The 21,578-nt window shown below is 36.8% G+C and overlaps 1 protein-coding gene across 1 annotated transcript in view; it reads right to left on the minus strand.

Moving 5' to 3' along the window:
- Positions 1–18,927, minus strand: part of PRRC1 (proline-rich coiled-coil 1) — an 18,989-nt gene extending 62 nt beyond the window's left edge. The window contains exons 1-8 of the mRNA XM_009998150.1: positions 18,837–18,927; positions 14,862–15,245; positions 13,442–13,599; positions 11,841–11,943; positions 8,096–8,259; positions 6,643–6,746; positions 3,287–3,389; positions 1–175 (exon numbers count right to left, since the gene is read on the minus strand). The exon at positions 1–175 is cut by the window's left edge and continues 62 nt beyond it. Coding sequence (XP_009996452.1) covers positions 1–175; positions 3,287–3,389; positions 6,643–6,746; positions 8,096–8,259; positions 11,841–11,943; positions 13,442–13,599; positions 14,862–15,245; positions 18,837–18,927 — 1,282 coding nt within the window. The remainder of the gene's footprint in view (positions 176–3,286; positions 3,390–6,642; positions 6,747–8,095; positions 8,260–11,840; positions 11,944–13,441; positions 13,600–14,861; positions 15,246–18,836) is intronic.
- Positions 18,928–21,578: the final 2,651 nt, after the last annotated feature.

Below are 21,578 nucleotides of genomic sequence, written 5' to 3' on the forward strand. Positions count from 1 at the left end.
TTCCTGCTAGAGCCTTAGCTGCACTGTAGATCATCTGTCGACGGGACATGCCAGTGAATACCACGTGCCAATCAGTCCTGTTGACGTTCAGTAAACTCTTCTCCAGCACTTCACCCACGGTCACCAACAGGCCTGACCATCTTAGATTGTAGTCCTGAGGAGTCAGACTCTTAGCCTGTGTAAGATTTTGAGAAGTGGTTATTGAAAGAGTTAGAAATTATAAGTTTTCTTTCTGTCCTCACCATTACCGACTCTTGTCGGTAATCGTTCTCATAACAGTAGGATTACATGGCAAATTAAAGAGTGTCAGAATTGAAATTTCAGACTGACCCGTAATTTGTCTAAAAGTTATACTTTTTAGATTGGTATGTACCATGATCCAAATGACATACAAACACCGTAAAACTAAAATGCAATGCTTAAGAGCATAAAGACATTTTGTATTTTTACTGTTATAAAACAGTAAACTTAAAATAAACAAACAATGCAAACAACCTTGCAGTAGTATTCACATAATGGTTGCGATTGCAATTTCTGGCTCAGCAAAAAACAAGATGACATCCAGTCTCCTAATGGAAAAAGATTCCGAAAGCAAGTCCTCAAATCCACCTTTTTTCCTCCTCAAATCACGTAATATTCAGTTACGGTAAGTCATGAGTCTCATATTATGTGCTCAAGAAACTCTGCCATCAGAAAGGACATTAACAAAAAACTATCTTTTATGTACAGACAGATTACCATGAATTCCATTACAATGAACAGTAAAACACATAGCAAGAATTTTGAGGAACGTAATTACTTTTAATGTTGCCTCTATTAAATCTTTAGTATTGTAAATAACAAGTAACAATGCCTAACTGATATTTCTTCTCAATTCTGAGTCTGAAATAAAACTACACAGTTGCTATTTATTTCCCTGTTGTAATCTAGATTTTGCTTAGAGATAATGGACTGCACTTACACAAACATATGTTACTCACACACCCCTGAGAGAAACCCTCTCTGATTCTAGAAAAGACATAATGGAAACAAAGGTAACAATGGGTGCATCCAGGTAATTAAAAGCCCAATGATTCACCAACACGTTATGTGTAAGTGAATTGAAATATGAAACAGCACGACTAGGAAAAAAATTCACTCTGAAGGTATGAAACAAAGCTATGTCTTGCTATTGATTTATAGACAAAACCAGTTTTCTTAAAATAGGAGAGTAGAATTTAATCTAATTCAAGTTTAAGGGCTTACAGTTTCATTGAGTCTGTACTACATAGAAGCTATACACTAAATGGGTTGCATAAAAGTTAAAACAAGGCTATTTTCTGCTAATGAAAAGGTAGATGTTAATTTTCAGAGTTACAAAATCTACTTAGCTAAGAGAAAAAATATGCAAAAAGTTAAGCTAGTAACTGGTTTTTAAAAGACAAAATAGATAAAATTCTGTGAAACAAAAATTAAAGACATTGACTGTGCTTGATGTTTTAAAAAAATCATTTAAGTAATCTCAGTGTTCCATATGAGTATGAAAATATTTAAATAGCAACTTCACATTGCAGCATCATATAATGGTTTGGGTTGGAAGGGATCTTTGGAAGACCATCCAGTCAACGATGTTGTTTATCTTAATAAATATTTTTCCTGTAGCTTTAAATCTTTCTCCACTCTTTTTTGAAAAGCATTCTGAAAAACTACAGAGAAATAGAGCAGTATTTCTCCTTTTCCATTTATTAGCTTCTCAAAGTTGAGCACAGTCAGGCCTTGCAGAGAGACTTCAACAGGTTAGAGAGATGGGCAGTCACCAACCACATGAAGTTTAACAAGGGCAAGTGCTGGATTCTGCACCTGGGATGGGACAACCCTGGTGGTCAGTACAGACTAAGGGACGACTGACTGGAGAGCACTGCAGCAGAGAGGGACCTGGGGTCCTGGTTGATGGCAAACTGAAGATGAGCCAGCAGTGTGCCCTGGCAGCCAGGAGGGCCAACCCTGTCCTGGGGTGCATCAAACAGAGCGTTGCCTGCTGGTCAGGGAAGTTGACTGTCCCGCTCCACTCTGCACTGGTGTGGCCTCAGCTTGAGTACTGCCTGCAGTTTTGGGTACCACAATATAAAAAGGACATCAAGTTATTGTAGAGTGTGCAAAAGAAAGCCCAGATGGTGCAGGGTCTGGACAGGATGATTTATGAGGAGCAGCTGAGGTCACTTGGATTATTCAGAATGGAGAGGAGGAGGTTGAGGGGTGACTTCATTGCAGTCTAGGGCTTCCCACGAGGGAAAAAGATGGGGCAGGTACTGACCTCTTCATTCCTGCAACCAATGACAAGACTTTGGGAAATGGCAGGAAGCTGAATCAGGGAAGGTTTAGGTTGGATATCAAAAAAAGGTTTTTCACCCACAGCATGGTTGAGCACTGGAACAAGCTCCCCAGGGCAGTCATCACAGCACCAAGCCTGTCTGAGCTCAGGAAGTGTTTGGATGATGCTCTCAAGAACATGGTGTGATTCTAGGGGTGCCCTGCACAGGGACAGGAGTTGGACTCAATGATGGTGACGAGTCCCTTTCAACTCAGCATATTCTATGAATCTATGATTCTATTACTTATTTTGTATTTTCAAACCACTGATCAGTTCAACATGCGGTTTGTTTGCTGGTAACAAACAACATAAATACCGAGGTTTTATGAGCTTTATTAAAAATTGAGTAGTAAAGTCTTAATTTATAAACCTGTGCCTAAATGAAGAGATAAGCAACTTCACTGCTAACACGTATATGTGTGCATACAGACACTTCACCACTGCGCAGTTTCGTTGGTATTGGATGAAACTCCAATACATGTGGGAAATAAATTAAGGAGAGGAAACCAAGCTTTTGGATGAGTAAGAGTGCTTAATGCACTCCCTCAGTGCATTATGAAAGCTGCAAAGATCTCCCCTTTATATTGACTTTTTGAGGGAGTATGCCCTTGTGGTTAATTTCTTCTTGGTTAATTATTTCCTCTTGGTTAATTTCTTCCTGGAATATTTATTCTAATAGAAAAGTAAAACTAGTATTTCCAAGTGCTATGTATTGCAGAATGAGACTGATGATCAAGAATTGGTTTGTCACAAATGCCTAAAGACTTTTAGGTGATATATCAATATGACTCAAAAATCATTTTTGTCCTCATGTCATAAATTCAGACATTGAAGTGGAGTTAACGTCAGTAAGAACTGACATAAAAAATGACATTAAAACTTCAGTCTTACGTCTCAACTATTAATCTAATGTTGGTATGAAAACTGAAAAGTTACCTGCTGGACGTATTGCAAAGGCACTGGTGTTGCTTGGGTAAAAGCTTCCAGATGAATTCCATGAATTGGATCCTCAATAATCAGACACCCAATGTCAAACCACCTGTAATGATGTGCAGGTTACTTTAAAATACTGAGTATCACTCAGAAAAGTAATGCTAGCTGTTGAATTACAACCATTTTACAAACTCTAGTACAAATGAAATAATAATTAGTTTCATAAAAGTGTTCTAGTATTTTTCAAGTAAAATTTGCATATATCAATTTTCTGTATTTATAAAATTATCGGGCATGTTTTGCATGTAAAAACGTCATATACATACAAATACATAAAATACATGAAACTTACAGATTAAAGAAACAAATGAAGCTGGTGGGGCAGGCATGTGTGCAGGTATGTTCTTTTGGTTTTATTTCTTATGCTACAGCTTTTATTCAATTGAAATAATCTTTCTCACTGGGGTAATCTTCCCTAACAATTAAAAAAATTAATCTATTTATCAAGCACATTCTATATTCAGAAGATTTTTTGCATGTTTAATCCTATAAAAATCTTTTATATTACTTATTCAGAGAAACAATTTTGTACTTTTCAGAGAAGGTACTGCTTGTTGTAGTAGACACAGTAAAGGCTACTGAAGCAGCACCTGAAATGGTTCCCTATTTAGCTTACCAAAACATTAAATAATTTCTCCCTATCAAAAAATTACCAACATTGACATGATCCAAAGAAAACCAAGGCCAGTGTATCATCACTACCTCACTGTATTCAATTCCTGTAACAGTTACACAGTTGTTTTGCCACAGGAGAAACATACTCCAGAACACAAAATAAAGGCCAAGAACCAGACAGGATTTAAAAAGGAAAATATTATTGTAGTTGTTGTTTCATATATGTTGTGTAGTTGTCTACACATAAATTATATTTTATTCTTCAAAGCGTGGGAAGCAAGGATGTTGTTATAAAAAGAAATGCAAGACTCCAATTTTAAAAAACAATTGGCTGGGCCACATAAGATTCATGTTGAGAGTTTAGAAGATCAAGACAGGAGGAAGTACTTAATTTGTATAATCTTCATAGCGGGGAAGAGAGCACTGGAATGCTCTGAGACAGAGGAGCACCTCACTTGAAACTATTACTGTTCAGAAAGCTTTGTGGCTAAAGAAAACATGCTCCCAACTATTAAAGAAGTTAGAACCTAAAGGGTAAAATACAAATAAAAGAGTTTGTAACACTTCCTGCAAATAGTATTTGGGACATGTGATTGGAAAGGGAAGTAATGTTTTTCAGCTGCCTGATGGACAGAGCACTGGAACAGGCTGCCCAGGCAGGTTGTGGAGTCTCCTTCACTGGAGACATTCAAAACCCACCTGGATGCGTTCCTGTGTGATGTACTCTAGGTGACCCTGCTCTGGCAGGTGGGTTGGACTAGATGATCTTTGAGGTCCCTTCCAGCCCCTAAGATTCTATGATTCTATGAAAAAGTTCAGCTGTGAGCAGTAAATGACCTGTTAAGTGTTAGGTTCAGGGCTCTTAGTATTTGTGGGTGCTCACTTGGAAACTCTCCTTTGGACAAGCACAAGTATATAAGCAGTATCAGCAAAACAATGACTGCATCTCCCATATTAGAACTGTAACACCACAATGCTCACTTCCGATCAGTAATTAATCAATTACTAGCACTATGACCTATTATTTCATTGTAGAAAAAAAAACAAGGGCAAAAATTAGTACAAGTGTTTTTTGTAACATCAGGCACGGAAGCTTTCAATGTTGCCTACTGAATAAAAATTGAAGTATGCATTAAGTTTTTGTTTCTACTGTAAGTAATACTGAAGATCAAGATGTTCTTGGGGCCTGTAACGTATGGACAGGAGCTAGCATTCCTTTCAAAAATGCTGAAGTCCTGGGTGAGCTCTTTCATGTTGAGTAGAATTGTAGAATCACAGAATCATTAAGGTTGGAAGGGACCTTAAAGATCATCTAGTTCCATGCCCCCTGCTATGAGCAGGGAGCCCTGCCACTAGACCAGGTTGCACAAAACCTCTTTCAACCTGGCCTTAAAAACCTTCAGGGATAGGGCATCAACAACCCCCTGGGCAACTCATTCCAGTTCCTCACCACCCTTATAGTGAAGAATTTCTTCCTAATATCTAACCTAAATCTCCCCTCTCTCAGTTTAAAACCATTACCCCTTGTTCTATCACACTACCTTTTCTGATGACAAGTCTCTCCCCAGCTTTCCTGTAGCCCCTTCACGTACTGGAAGGCTGGTATAAGTGGCCCTGGAGCCTCCTCTTCTCTAGGCTGAACAGCCCCAACTCTCTCAGCCAGTTTTCACAGCAGAGGTGCTCCAGGCCTTTGATCATCTTGGTGGCCCTTCTCTGGACCCTTTGCCAACAGTTGACTTTACTGTCAAAGTGCTTCAAACAACATTTTCTGATGTAGGAAATGAGTGAATTCAAAGAACAAAAACAGCAATGATCTTGAAACAGAGATCTCACTGTCACAGTTATTTCTTTGGGGAAATACGATAAAGCGTCTAAATCAGACTAGATGGAAATAAATCCTAAGCAAAAATCAAACCACTTTCAAATTCTATTTATTTATAAAATTCACCATCCATCTTCCACTAAGAATACTAAATGTACCTTTAAAAATGGAGCAAGAGCACAGTTATATGTAAAAAAAAAATTAAGCCCATCACATGAAGAAAACTGCAAATAGTAGAAAAAAAACTATTTAAGTTTGCATTAAGAAAAATATGACACTGTCCTTAGTGTTTCAAAACATAATTATAAAACTAATTCAAAAATTGCCTGTCAAAGAGCATGTATTTGGAAACACCACTGCTATATTTGTGCAATACAAATTAAAAGTACTAAGTATATTTTGGTGAAAACATGTGACACATTGTCTGACAAAATCATACTAAAAACAATGCCAGAACATTTCCAAGTGTATCTTCTGAACCGAATACGATTTTAGAGAAAGACTGTACACACTCTTGCTCTGTAGTGAGCAAGCCACTAGCCAAATTCCAACTTTTACAGTTTCTTGTCATTTGAGTATGACTTCACTGTGTTTTCATATACTGAATCTTGAAAAACTCTGACAAGGATTTTGTATATTAAAGTCTCAAGACATCCAGATAAAAAACTGAACATCATTACCAAAATCAAGTCTTCCAAAGCAATACTGAAAGACACATTCTCTCCTTTCTTCTGCTCAGTGATACTGTCAATTCATTTTAGGTCCCCTTGTATCAACAAAGAATGTTCCTTTGTTTGTGTGTTTATTTTGGTTTGTTTGGGTTTTTTTGCCCCCCTACCCTGAATATAAGTAAGGTTCTTACTTGTCAGGAAGCAATTCCTCAATGAAGTTTTCTACTGATACAGCAGGCTGTTTTTCATGTATTACTCCTGTCCGACGCAAGCTGTCTATCCTTTCTTGGGCTCCCTAAATAGTAAGATAAGCCGTAAAATACTCTCTTTGAATCACAACATAGTACTATGTTTACAGATAAATACAAAAAATAGTCTAGAACATACTTTTCAAGTTAAATAGAAAATATGAGGTATTTTTCAAAATTCCTTGTTTCAACATTAGGTAAAAAAACCAATCCAACTACTCATGAAAAGCCACCATGGAATCCTCAACAGTAACAAAACCAATGATAAAACTCACCATCTTTAGGTTATTTTTCCATGAAAAAAACCTAGATAAGCAAGCAAGGAATTCCTAACCTGTAACTGTGCCAATTTTCATTAGTAGTTATAGCATAACTATCTATTTCTGTTGCTCAGAGTAACATTTTTACATCTTAAGATTTGTCAGGTTTAGATCCTTTAAGAGCTTTGGACCAGCTTTGTACAACCAAGGGAGAGAATCTCTTTCTTGTGGTACCTATCCAAGATGTAGCAACTATTTGCTCCAAACCTGCTATTACTCTGAAAATTGCAACAGAAATACTACTACTACTGCAACACTGCAATAGCTAAACAAGCAAAGGAACATACACATTAACTTCCTTTACCTTAATATAAAATTGTAGCAGCTAACATACTGCTATGAGGATAGGATTTACTTAGCAGAGAACACTGCACAGCAGCTAGGAGAAAATACTTTCTTTTTAATGAATAAATTATTTGCTCACATGTAAAAACCAGAATATTAAATAATTGTTTTCAGATTTTTTAGTTATTGGTCAAGGAGGTGTTTGCACCTACATCCACCTGATGAACATGTACATTTTTTTAATCTGGTGAACAACCTTTGCTAACATTCCTTTTAGCCAGCACAGCTGTTTGTAAAGCTGCACAGTGAATTCTTACTTTATAATTGTAATATGGACTTGTTCAGGAAGATCTCTAACAAGTGTTTATCAAGCTATCTTTGCTCTACTGAAGTAGTGGGGAGACAACTCAAAGAGTCTTTTAATTTGTAACATTTCCAAAATGGTTCCTAGTACTAGACTAAGAATAAATTCTGATATACTTTGAAACTACAGTAGTATCACAATGTTGGTTATCATTAGCTTTGATTATCTGATAATATTCAAATGACAGTATAAGAAAACTAACATAAATATTCTTCATTCACTGTGAATGTATTGGCAAAAAAACTCAAAAACTATTTCAACAAGCAACTTTAAACTAATCTAATCATGCAGATGGCAATAAAAAGGAAATGTTTACCTATTCCACAAACTGACCTTCCCTTTATGGAAAATCAGATTCCCTGGGTGAATATTGCCACACTTTCTTTTTACATTGGAGGTTCTTTAGTACTGTTATATATCAACTTACTTTTAAACCTGCAGCATAACCCACAGGTTGGGGTGCGATGTTAGACTGCGCAGCCTCTCCAGTAACAACTGCCATTCCAAAGACTTCTTGAAAGGCATCTCGAATTGCTGCAACTTTTACCTCTTTGTTAGAAGTAACCACTATATCCAGTTCTCCTCCTGTTTCTGCAAAATACATATACATATATTCATGTATTTTTCCCCACTCCCAAGATAAAACTAGTTCAAATACATTCTGCATCTTAAGAGTATGATGTAGTTGGTCTTCTTTCCCTTGCACTGTACAAAAGCCCTTACAAGAAGCAGAAGTAACTTAAATCAGGAAGTTAAAGTTAAATGAACAGCTTATTGATTCATAGACAAAAGACAGACAACAGGAACTGATAGCTGATCAGCACCTGAAAAAAAAACAACAACAAACACTCATTTAAGATGACAACTCATGGAACAATGTGAACAAATATCTGGAGGGAGGTTACAAAGATGATTGAGACAAGTTCTTTCCTGTGATGCTTGGTGACCAGAGAAGAGGCAATGGGCACAAACTCAAAGACAGGAGGTTCCTTATGAACATCTGGAAAAACTTTACTGCAAGGGTGACTGAGCACTGGCACAGGCTGCACAGAGTAGTGGTTAAGTCTGCATCCTTGGAGATATTTAAAAGATGCCTTGATGCAATCCTCAGCCACTTGCTCTACTTGGCCCAGCTGAAGGAGGGGGAATTGGACAAGACAACCACCAGAGGTTCCTTCCAGCATACACCATTTTATGATTCTCTGATCCAGCAGGGCTAGTAGTAAACTAGTAAACTAGTACTACTAGTAAACTAGTAGTAAAGAAAGTATTTTAATCTGTCATTTTCCATGCACACAGATTGTACAAAAGCATGTTAAGCTACCTCTTAAGAAACAAAAGAACAGTGCCCAGTGGTTTTGCCTCCAAATACTAAAACTTGACCTAATTAAACATGATGACAAAGTCTGCAGTATTTATTCTGATGTAAGAAAAATTCTATTAATGATATGTCCGAAGTTTAACATTTAAGGAAAATAACAATTTATTCTTTGGTTCGTATTCATTGTCAGATCTGTTACTGGAAACATCATCTTTGTATGAAAAAACACCAGAGATATGCCAGGACAATAGTAAAACATTTTATTTTATTTTAAAGCTATTTTTAAACTTTTTATTTATCAATTTCTTTACTGAATGGAATGGGGTGTATGCATCACTGAACTCTGGGCAATTGTTTTAAGCACTAGATAGGAACAGAGCTAAAACATTACTAAGAATATACTTTCTTAATTTATTTCTTCTTGATAGAAATCAAATTAACATAAATAAACAATTAAAATTGCCTACAGCCTTTTGCCTAAGTTAGCTTTGCTTGAGTATCCACATAGATAGAAAAGCTGCTAAGATTTTTTAATACAACTAAAAACTAACCCATAAAGTACCTACTAAATTACTGCATAGTAATTTAAGAATGGCAACCGTGCCTCATGTTCATGTACTGCAACAGCAGAATACAGATTATGTTCCCTTGTATGAAGGATATTCATATGTCAAAAGTGTATTTTGGTTCATTACAGATACTACAGAACGGGAACAAAGAGACTACATGAAAGAAAAGAAACAATCTCTGAGAACATCTGTCACACACTGTGGTAATATGCAAATATCAAAACTTAAAATATATGAATTAAATATACCTTGGTAAATTCAGACACAGAACTGCAACATTAAATTAAGCTCTGAAACCTGAAGTATCATTATACCTTATGTATTATAAACTGAAATGACAATTCCACGTAAAATTTAGGATTCCCTGTAATCTTTTGTTATAAAAGCACTGATGTTTATGCTTATATAAGGTAACTACTTCCTGTGCAGAAAGAAGTTTTTCTATTTCAGGTGCTTGCCTCAGATGACATCTTTGCAATATAATAATGAAAACAGTTCAGCTGTTCGCAAGAAGATTATGTATATATATATTTTTTAAAAAGTAATAATTCAACTAATTCAAAAGCTTTAGTAATTTCAGGCCTTAGCATGAGGAATCTGAAATGTGTTTGGAACTGTAGCCATAGAGAGAGCAGAAAGAAGTGGGGTCACTTGTCAAGGACATGGCTTTTGTTGATCCCAGAAAACATTTCTAGATCAAAATAAATGCTAAGTTTGCAAATGCCTGCCCTATTTCCACAATCTGCAACTGCAAAAAAAGAAAAAAAGCAATATATCAATGGTCATGAGGTACACTGATGCTTTCCCTTCCAAGACAACTTTAGACAAATTTGAGATAATTTGCTTACTCTAACTGAATCTTACAAGTAAACATTTTATTAGAATTACTTTCTCTTCGAAGTAATGTTCTGTCCAACAAATACTGTGTCAAACTATCAAACCATCACTGGGTATTAACACATCCTGTTTTAAAAAGGCACAGTCATGATAACTGCAATGGAAACCTTATACAGAGTTTGCCAAACTGGACATAATCAGTATTTACTGTAGCTTTGCACTGCATCCTGCTACTCCTCTCATATACTTTCTTAGTTGCTGGCTGACCTTTTTACTGACTTAGTATCCCACCGTCTCCACAGTCAGATACTGCAGTATTATCCCTTAAATGTAAGACAATTAACCACTATTCAATAATTAGGTCATCCTCCTTGTTTATTCCACATATTGTCCACTGGACTAGTACAATAGTACAGCAGTGTGGTTAGCTAGATCACAGAACAGATCCAGCTGAAAAACAAAATGTAAAAATATTTTAATAGATCCTTCTTAGCCTCAGTTTCCTGCTCAGCTTCACCTACATGCACACCAAGGGCAGACTAAGAAGGAGGACTGCTTATCAGGCTGATAGGAAAAAAAACAACCCAAACCGAAAAAAAAATAAATAATCAAGCCACCACCCTGGACAAATTATGTCTTTTGCCTCTCCATCTTAATTAAGTAAAAATCTCAGATCAGTTCTGTGTGTCATGCAACATAGTCTAGGAGAACAAAAAATGGTGAATACCACAATGCTCTTCCTTCTCATCAATTTTCAAGCTGTAATTGAAGTGTTATGCCTTTCCTTCCAGGTTCAATGCTCAGCAATACTTCAGACTTCATTAGACTACTCAAGAATGTTAATGTTCCTACTAAATGACTCAGGAACTGCTTCAAGCTAGTTGGACTTCCTAAAAATACTATTGGTGTAGAAAATTCGAACAACTGAAAGTCAGAAGAAAGCCTCAAAAGCTATGTAAATAGTTCTATCCTGTGACTCTCTGAGTATGCCTACCTTTTGGCTTGTTTTAACTGTATTGTGATAGCTTAAAAAGCAGTATTTAAGCGTGTGGTCCATCAGAACACATACAGAGTATTTTAAATGCAGCTCCATAGGGTTTAAATAGAGAGACAGTGGAAGAAAAGACTTAAGGATTATAGACACAGTCTCTTCATGGTTTCTGGCATTTTCTTGGTTTTTTTTATCACTTCCTCATCTTTTATCGTAAGAATTCAACGTATTACTGTGCCACTATCTGAACTATAGCAGAATACAAAATACACATAAAAAAACAGCCTCTAGAATGAAAGCTTCACTGGAAAATACAATTGAGAATTCAGTACAGTACTGTGAATCTGATTTAGCACAATACATGTACAAACCTAAATTGTAAAAGCAGTGTGCCATTATACTAACCTCTTTAATATTTACATGTATTACTTAATGGTTTGTCTCAAATACTTACTGATATATGGAACCATTCCAGGATCCAGCGTTGTGATCATGGTCTCCACCGAATGTTTGGTTTTATCAAGAACAGACTTCACCATAGGATTCTCAGCTACACCCTAAATTTAAGCAAATAGATTTCCATATTCTTGTTTTATTTTTTCCAAGAAAAAAGTCATGGACTGTAAGTCCATGACTTTTCAACTACATCATATGAAGTTCAAACATTAACGTGCTCTTCTGCATTAATGCAGAAACAATCCCATCAGTGATGGTGGGAAACACACTTGATCTAGTCCTACTGTACGGCCAGATGCCTTGAGCATTAACAAAATTCTGGATTCCTAAAGCTAGCTAGATGCTAGTATGAGACAAGGTAGCTAGATTTAGACTAATAACTCAAGCTGAAGAGTCTCTTTTCTAACCTTTGTAAAGAAAACAGAATCTATTTTTGAATGGTCCATTACTAACAAACATTTCTAGAGCAACTAAGTTGAAAGCCCTCAATTTATAAATTGATTCTAAACACTGATGGAAAAATGTTCTACATTCTCCAAAAAATCATATGTGAAGCTACTGACAGCCGTAAAGACACTTTAAATACACTGTCCTGTGTCCTGCAAATAGTCTTAATGATTGTCTATAACTCATCAGAAGTTTGATAAATTCAGGTAAGATCACAAGGAGAAAGCTACCAATACTGACTCAGTGAGAGAGAAAGCACCAGAAATTATTTCATAGAAACCTTTTAAAAAAAGTATTAGTATCATAGATTCATTAAGGTTGGAAAGGACCTCAAGTATCACTAGGTTCCAACCTCCCTGCTATAAGGAGGGACACTTCCCACTAGACCAGGCTGCACAAAGCCTCATTCAACGTGGCTTTGAACGCCTCCAGGGACGGAGCTTCCACAACCTTCCTAGGCAACCTGTTCCAGTGCCTTACCATCCTCATAGTGAAGAATTTATTTCAGATGTCTAACCTAAATCTACCCTCTTTCAGTTTAAAACCATTACTCTTTGACCTATCACTGCCCTGTCTGGTGAGAAGTCCCTCCCCAGCATTCCTGTAGGCCCTGGAAGGCCACTCTAATTTCACCCTGGACCCTTCTCCATGCTCAACACCCCCAGTTCCCTCACCCTATCTTTATAGGGGAGGTGCTCCAGCCCTCAAATCATCTTTGTAGCCTCATCATCTCTGGTAAACTGCTTTCAATCTAATATTAGAACTGCACACGTTCATATTTGCTTCACTAAATAACATTCATTACACAGGACAGCACGTATGTTGTTCCAGAAATTTAACTTTCAGGTCTTGAAGAGGTTCTAAATCTTCACCTGATTAAAGAACATGTGACAGAACCTGTCAGGTATGTATATCCTCCTGTCACAAGCACTCAAATTATCTTAGAACTTGCATCTATGTATTCCTCCCTCTTCTGTTAAGAGCAAGTGCTTAGCTTCAGCAAATTCCACTATTAAAAACAGCCCCCTTGCACATGAGGCTGCAGAAAAGACAGAATTTATGGCAACATGTATTTGAAAAATAAGATATGTTTTATTCTAGTCAGTAAAAGAAGTTAATTCCTTGTGAGGGGTATCTGGCAAAACCACATACCTTTATAAATCCCCATAGTCCTCCAGCAGGTGTTCCACCTGGGGCAGTACACACCCTGGGGTCTTCACGCTCCTCGGGAAAAGTGATTGCAGAACCAGTTCCAGGAGCCAAAGGTGATGAGAAAGTTGCTTGTTGAGTGATAGGATCTGCCAAAACACCTAGTCAGAGGGAAAAATAAAAAACAAGTGTTCCTTTATATTACTGCACTTGAGTTGTTACACTGTGGCAACACACAATTGTTTAACAGGAAAATGAGCAGGAAGAACCGAAGAATACCGGGCTGATTCACTTCATTTCTTGAAGGCTGCAGAACCATTCTTCTTGTTAAAGATTAGCAGATAAAACTACTGTACAAGAGTCCAACTATATCTACTAATAGAATTGAGACTGCCTGCACATTATGTACAAAATTAAACAATTATTTTTTTTTCTTAGCAGATCAGTTTAACAGTGGTGCTTTTTATGGTACTCAAATTTTGATAAGCCCTTGACAGAGGAAAAAGAGGAATGGGCGTTACTCTCTGAACAACGAGATAGGAATGTTCTCATACATAATAAAAGAGACAGAAGTAGGAAATTTTCTAACCTTGAGTACTAGAAATAAGCAGCAATAGAAAAAGGAGCAAACAAATTAGTAACTTTACATATTGTAAGGAAAACAAACAAAACTCAAAGAGTAGAAAATCTAAGAATGAGCTGTTGCTCAAGCCTATTTTAACAGATTTTCCACAACTAGCCTTAATCAGGAGTTATTTTTATACTACATTGCACAATTAATACGTGTTTTTAGACATTTTCCTAAAACAAACTACTTAAAAGAGACACCACTAATAATAGTAAAAGCCTAACCTAACAGCAGTTGAAGCCAAGTTTCCATTCTACTAGCAGAAAATTACATCAGTTCAGCAACTACAGCAATTGCTTGCATGGAAGGTAGGTATTTTTAGCTGTCCTAATGCATTTTAGTGGCTGGAAACAGGAAAATAGAAGCTGGGGTCATGTGATGGACAGCTGGTTATAGATAGTTTTTCAGAACAAAAACATGAAAGTTAGGAGATTACAGCTAGAAATACAATTCTGTTGAAATAAAATGGCTGAAGATTGAGTCTCTGATCTAAACAAAATTTCTGTAGAGATGTTCAGCTGGGCTTTTCTGTGCAAGTTAACAAAAAATAAAGCTCTCAAAGATTCTTCTGTGAGCCTGAATGCTAGCAGAAATCTATTACAGAGGATTCTGTCCTTTACCATGACTGTATTTTAAAGGCTACTCTCCATTTTTCTGAGTGCAGCTACATTAATTAGGTGTGTCCAGAAGAAAAAAGAACCTGAACTTTTAGGACTCCAGCAGGGTGGTGGAAAAAGGCCACCCAGATCCCTCATCCTGTCTCACAAACATGAAAGCATATAAAGAAAAAGTTACCTGTGACTGGAGGCGCAGAAAATGATGGCATCAGTGGGCTTTGTGGTGCTCTACCAGCATGACCTCTTGTAATGTCATAGGTTGCAGACACAGAAAATCCTGAAACGGGGGGACCAGTGGGAGGTGGAGGAAGAACAGAACTAGTACTAGAGCTTAATGGAGGAGGTGTAGAGAACTGGGACATAGGGGTACTAAAAGATGCAGGAGCAACAGGAGGCAGGACAGGAGCTAGAGGTGGTGCAATAGTAGAAACTATTGTAGAAGGCACAAGTGGAAGAGAAGTTGAAGTCATAGGTGAAGGAAGTGAAGACACTCCAGCTGGCAAGGGTGAGGAGCACGCTGTAGAAGATGACATGCTCGGTGTAGCAAGGGGACTGGACAAAGCTAGGAAAAACAGAGAAAAAAGGAATTTTAGAAATACTGAGCCTTAATCTCAGAGACTCAGTTATATAATTGCTCAGATATTTTACAAATAAGTATTGACCTGGTCTGCGTTTTTTTTCCCTCCACAATGAATTTTAGTTCTACTTGAGTTTGCATACATCACCCATTGCTCTCAGTTTTTCGCCTGTAAACCACAACTCTTTTTCTTGCATGACCCTATTCGTCATAAACTTAAAAAGATAAATCAACAACCCACTGCTGAATTTATAGCAGCTGATGTCTGCCTCAGAAATTTCAAGCACTGCTTTTTTGAGTGATAAGGATGATGCAGGAAGAAAACATGTTTAAGAATAAAACATACACTCATAGTATCTGTGAGGGTGAGAGTTACTTTAGAGGTATGGTTCTATGAGATGGAATGAGCACCAGGCAGTCCTTTTTTTCCCTGGCACCCAGTCTCCAATTCCCTCTGCTTTCTGTTTCAGTCTGGCCCTCCGCTGATCCTTGGATAAGGCAATTTTGCTCTCTAAACCAAATTTAGCTAAAAAAATAGTAAAAAAAACAGAAATTACCATTTTTTGTAACAGTAAGCTGTTGGATCAGCTCAAGCACCTCACTGGCCTTAGTCTGAACATCAACAACAATCAAATGGTATACCAAATTGAACTAATCCTAACTTCATCACACACACCTGTCAATAAAAATTGAGAATGCCCCCCCACATATAAATTTATTACTAAATTATTTACATGTACCACTGTACTACCGTATTATGCATATTATAAAACACACAATAGAAATTGCAAAAGGGTGAGATAAAAATAAATTTTAAAATTTACAAATAATCTTTTATTTGTTAAAAGTACAAAATGTTTTCTGCTCCCACTGAAAACTGTTTCATTAATATATTATTGTATGCTAAAAATGGTTAGCATACTATATATAACAATTGTTAATAGTCATCTTTTTGCATGAGCAATGTCATTCAAGAAGCCTCATTATTTTTTAAATCTGGGTTTAACACCTCATGATATAGCAATTTGAAAGACTACCTCTGTATTCAGATTATTCCCATACTTTGCTTTAATGGCTGTCTCAGCTGGAAAGACACCTCACTAAGACACATAGATCCAAATGGAACAAGTGTGTTACTGGCTGCACTTACTAAACCATGCTATTAATCTTCCACTCCCAACCATCAACTATGCAAAGGTTTTTCTTGAAATTCAGCTAACAAATTTCCATCTTCTCTGAGGTTAATCAATTGTTATTGCAAACTAATCAGGCATTGCACTTCAGCTTTTTTAACAAATGTGTTCAAAACCCACTGAAACTCTTCATTTGGAAGATTTTTGTAGAGGTCAGGACATGATCTTTGCAAGTTTATGTCCAGCTTTTGTTTGAGATGCATTATTTTTTGCAACAGGATTGGATAACAATGGAAACTGTTAAAAACATCAACCTTCAAAAAGCTCTCTCAAAATCATTACTTTCTTACAAGAAGCAGTTACTGTATCCCTGCTTGCTAAAACATTCTTGAAGAGACATATTCTGAGTACTTTTTTTTTTTTTTTTAATATCTACTAGGTAGCACTTGGCTGACAGCTGACTTGTCATCACATTAAACATAAGCAAATCTGGGAGACTACTCTTTTTGTAAAAGAAAAATGTTAATTTTGTGTGATGTAACAACTAGCAAACACCTGTGCAATACACAAAATCTGCATGGTCACTCCCTATCTCATGAGAAAACATGGGTACAAAATTTACTATTTAGAGATCACTCTGGCTTCAGTTTCTTTGCTGGAATAACTTGCCTATGAATGAAGCAGTCAACAAATTTAATGTGCGGTGATATCTCTGTAGCCTTATTCCAGAATCTTGTTTTAGCCTTATTAAAGTAACTCCTCCATCAGTGGTTACACACACAGTTTTAATAAAAACATTGCTTTTATTGAGTAAGTCATTTACTCTTAAGGATATATCTCCTCCAGCACATCCCTCCTTTAGCATTTGACAATAAAGTAGATTATTGTGCATTTTGTTATTGAAATGGAATTTAGCAAAATCTATAAGCTGAGACAAGTTAGGAACATCTATATTGTACAGCAAGTCTCCCACACTATTACTTGTTCTAATACTCATTTCATTAAATCTTCAGCAATGTTTTACATCTGTCTTCCAACGGCATTTACTGACAAATGTATTTTAGTTTGCCATCATATTGTTTTCCATGTATTATTTCAGAAATTTTCACCATGTCAGAAAGAAGTGTCTCTTCAACATACACAGCTTTGTGCCTTCACTATTAGGTAAGAAATCTCCAGAGACTACTAAAGGCTTGCCATTAAATGTACTGAATTTTCTTAAGTACTGGATTAAGTACGGTATGACTTGAAACATTAAAAAAAAAAAAAAAAAGTAGAGGTTTTTTTTCATGTTCTGCTTTCTTTTTAGATGTGTTACAAATCACAGTGCCTTCACACTGTCCCTAGCCAATAGCTCTAGGCACAATATACGCTTAGGGCAAGGTTCATCATTAACAATGGTGGATGTGAGTTTGTATTTCAAATAGTCCTCTTGAAAATTTTGCACTTTTTTAGACAACTTTTTGGCAAAGACTAGGAGTTGGAGTACTAGGTGTACTAGGAGTTGGAGAAGTATTAGCTCTTCCATCTTGTTGATTGCCTGTGCTTGCATTATTAGCAGTATTTTTAATATGTGGTGTCTTCGCAGGAATTTTTAAAAGTAATTCAGCCATTTAGTGAGGGTCCGTATTGCTAAACTATATCCATAGTCCATAAATCCACTTAAGCAGGCACACAAACTGCAAGGTGTCATATCATGAAGAAAGTGAAGGAATGAGTGACAGGACTTCTGTCAACCCCTTTGCATTGTGGAACACAGATCATGCCTCAGGATGTACAAATGTCCTATGTATGGATCAGCTGACTGAGAAGTGTCAAGCCATATATTAAATATTAGTAAAGCTTAATTTATTTTTTATTTTTAGATTAAAATGTATATTAATAGAAGTCCTAGTATTTTCTTCCTGCACCCCAATGGACTGCCTTGCACACCTCTTGGGGTGTAGAGTCCACTTCACTAGTGTGAGTCAAGTTAACTACCAGATGTATCAGAAAATGAAATACTTGTTATTCAGAATATGGTGTTCAGATTCTTGAAAAATCAGATAATGTGCTTTGACTGCCACCCACAATATTAAAAACCAGGTTTACCCCTATTCCCTACAAGACTGTAAATTTTTGCTTTTAGCTTCCTTCTATGTTGCTCATCTAACAATGCACTGCAGCTTAAGGTATTATTTCCCTGGCAACACATCTCAAAAAAACTCAAGTATATCCAAATTACTTAATTAAAAAAGGTTTCAAGAAAAAAAAAAAGTGTTTAAAATATTCTTTGTGCCAGATGCATGTCAGGTAACACTTCCATGATTAAGAAATAATTTAAATTATTTCAATTACTCTGGAGAGGAGTACTGTAATTATGCTGATTGCAACATTTTGGATGAATTTTTTGCTTCAAAAGACATGAATAAACGTGACCATGTTGCTGATGAGGTTTCTGTACCTAATGAGACAGGTGTAGCAGCAGCAGCCCCTGCTGTGCTTGGTGGGGGCGTGCCAGGTGGCGTTGTTTCTATTCCACTCTCCTCCATCATTTTCCTTCAGCTACGAAGAGCTGTGAGATAAAAAAGCAAACATGTAAGAAACAAGGAAAAAGATTGTACATTAGAATGTAAAGGCCACAGAGTGGGCAGTTCAAATTCCAACTCCAAATTAAAAAATGGACTGATCTCAAGTACATAATCATCCAGCATGTTTCACTTCTCCTGTTTTCTTCCCTTTAATTTTAGCACTGTAATAATATCTCAGACTCCAAGCCTTCTTCTAAAGCCCCTACTGCGCATGCTTCCAACATATATTGGTGGCACTTAGATGAGTAATAACAGAGAAGTAATTACACATTGAAAAATCCACACCCCACTGCAAGAAAAACTTAACTACAGGGTAGTATTTTGCTGTGTTATGGAGCTATAGTAACCCAAATAAGGACCTGTTATTTCCAGAGCTGATGTATGACGTGGCAAGAGCCAAGATAGAGGACTGAAGTTTTCCCCCTTCTGGCACCAAAGGACCATGACTGTTCAGGAAGTTGCCACCTTCTTGGGCTTAATAATTTCAGTAGAAGCATCACACCTGAGCACTGTACTAAACACTGTGAACAGCTGCATGGCTGGCAAGGGCCCACAAGCCCTGGCTCTGTGACCTAAGGTCTAACCAGGACGTTGTCTACCTTAAAGCAGAAACATTTTGGAGTACGCTAAAGAAATCTCCAGAAAAGCCAAACAAAACCAGCTGAAACTCACTTCCAACATTAATAAAATCACATTGAAATTCATCTACACTGAACAACTTTTCCAGTATAGCTAACTCCTGCAAAATCCAAACAGCATGCTGCTTTGGTGACACTATCAGCCATTGAAAACTTTGACTTTTATTGTGAACACCAGATTATGTCCTAAGTACCTTTTAACAACTTTGAGTAAACCTTTGAAAACATAGACTGCTTCTGGAAAAGTAATGCTATATGCTTATTTACAAGATATTAAAGTAAAAAGGGCTTAAGAGAAGAAAAGGGAGAGAGATGGAATGAAGATTTTCATGAACACCTGGGGAATTATGTTCTTCAGTGCAGAGGCAGGTAACAAAAAACGCTGCTGCCTCCCAAATCTGGTACACTAGACAGTAATTAATTGCATCACTCCCAGAGGCATCAATTCTTAAGGAAGTTTTAATGAAATAAAAATGCTGTGTAATGCAATTTTATATATATATATGAAGAATAGACAGACTCAAGCATTTTCCACCATACCCATTACATCAGCTGCTACTAAAAGACTGACAGCTTATTCCCTTTAACAATTTTCAGAGGAAAAGGATGAGATAAATAATGTGTTGAGTAAAAACACCCATATGTGTATATATATAAAAAGAACTCCACCTACGAGAATACAAGGTTTTTCCTCTTTAAAAAAAAAAATCTCATTGCGTTATTGTTGTTTTAAACGTGTACACAACCTCTAGTTTAACATGGAGGAAAAAATTACTCTCATTACCAAATTGAAAAATCAAAAAGTGGGATCTGAATGCCAGTCCTGACAGGCTTACAAAGAGCCTCAAAAATAAATGAAAGCACCAAAATCACACAGGAGAAATTACAGTCCCTCTGAGAAACCAGTATGCTCTGTATAAATGAGTAAAAATTAAAATTTTGAACCCAGACTCACAAAGCAAGTAAATGTAGCTTATGTGCATCACTCTTCATGAAATCTCTTGTGACAGAGGAATTTTAGATTCCAAATACCTCCTCAATTCCTTTAAAAACTTATCTTCAAATGGGATGAAAGGGTCAGTAACTGCCTGCCAGGGAACAGACTGTCCTTGCAAAATTAGTACATCCCATCATCACTTAGCGAGGAACTGAATAGTCTTCCATTAAAACTTCACTAAGCAGATGAATTTGCAATAATAAGATTTTGTCTTTTAATCAATCTACTGGAGTTTATATTCCCCCTCATAAAAGTATTTCTACAGTAATTCCTCTTCCAATTACACACCGCAAAGCAAAAAATAATTTTATTTTGTCAAGGCTTTTTTAATCTGCTGCTTAATTTCACCTAATACCATGATTAAAAACTGCTAAGAAGTGCTTACAACTTAAAAGAAATACTGCAACTATGTAAAAAGACTGAAAAAGTTCCAGAGTGGTTTTTCAAAAACTCCACACATGCCTTTTTCAAAGCTTCACAGTTACTGAAGTTGAGGGAAGGGAGAGGAATAACCCTCTGAAAAGTAACCTAAAAATTAGGAATTAGCAGAAATGCTGTGTAGTTGCTTTATTCTATAAACTTTACAAAGAGAAAAGTGAAGCAACCACTAAACAGAAACAGCAATCCCAAATTTTCAAAAATTCATAGAATCATAGAATGGTTTGGGTTGGAAAGGACCTTAAAGACCATTTAGTTCCAACCACTCTGCAAGGGCAGGGACACCTCCCACTAGACCAGGTTGCAGTTGCTCAAGGCCTCATCCAACCTGGTCTTGAAGACCTCCAGTGAGGAGGCATCCACAGCCTCCCTGCGCAATCTGTTCCAGCATCTCACCACCCTTACAGGAAAGAACTTTTTTCCTAATGTCCAACCTGAATCTCCCCTCTTTAGGCCTCAAACCATTGCCCCTTGTCCTCTCACTATACCTGTGTAAAAAGCCTTATCCCAGCTTTCTCGTAGGCCCCCTTCAGGTATTGGAA

The sequence above is a fragment of the Chaetura pelagica genome, unplaced genomic scaffold (assembly GCF_000747805.2).
Source record: "Chaetura pelagica isolate M959 unplaced genomic scaffold, ChaPel_1.0 scaffold145, whole genome shotgun sequence".
In the NCBI taxonomy this organism is placed as follows: domain Eukaryota; kingdom Metazoa; phylum Chordata; class Aves; order Apodiformes; family Apodidae; genus Chaetura; species Chaetura pelagica.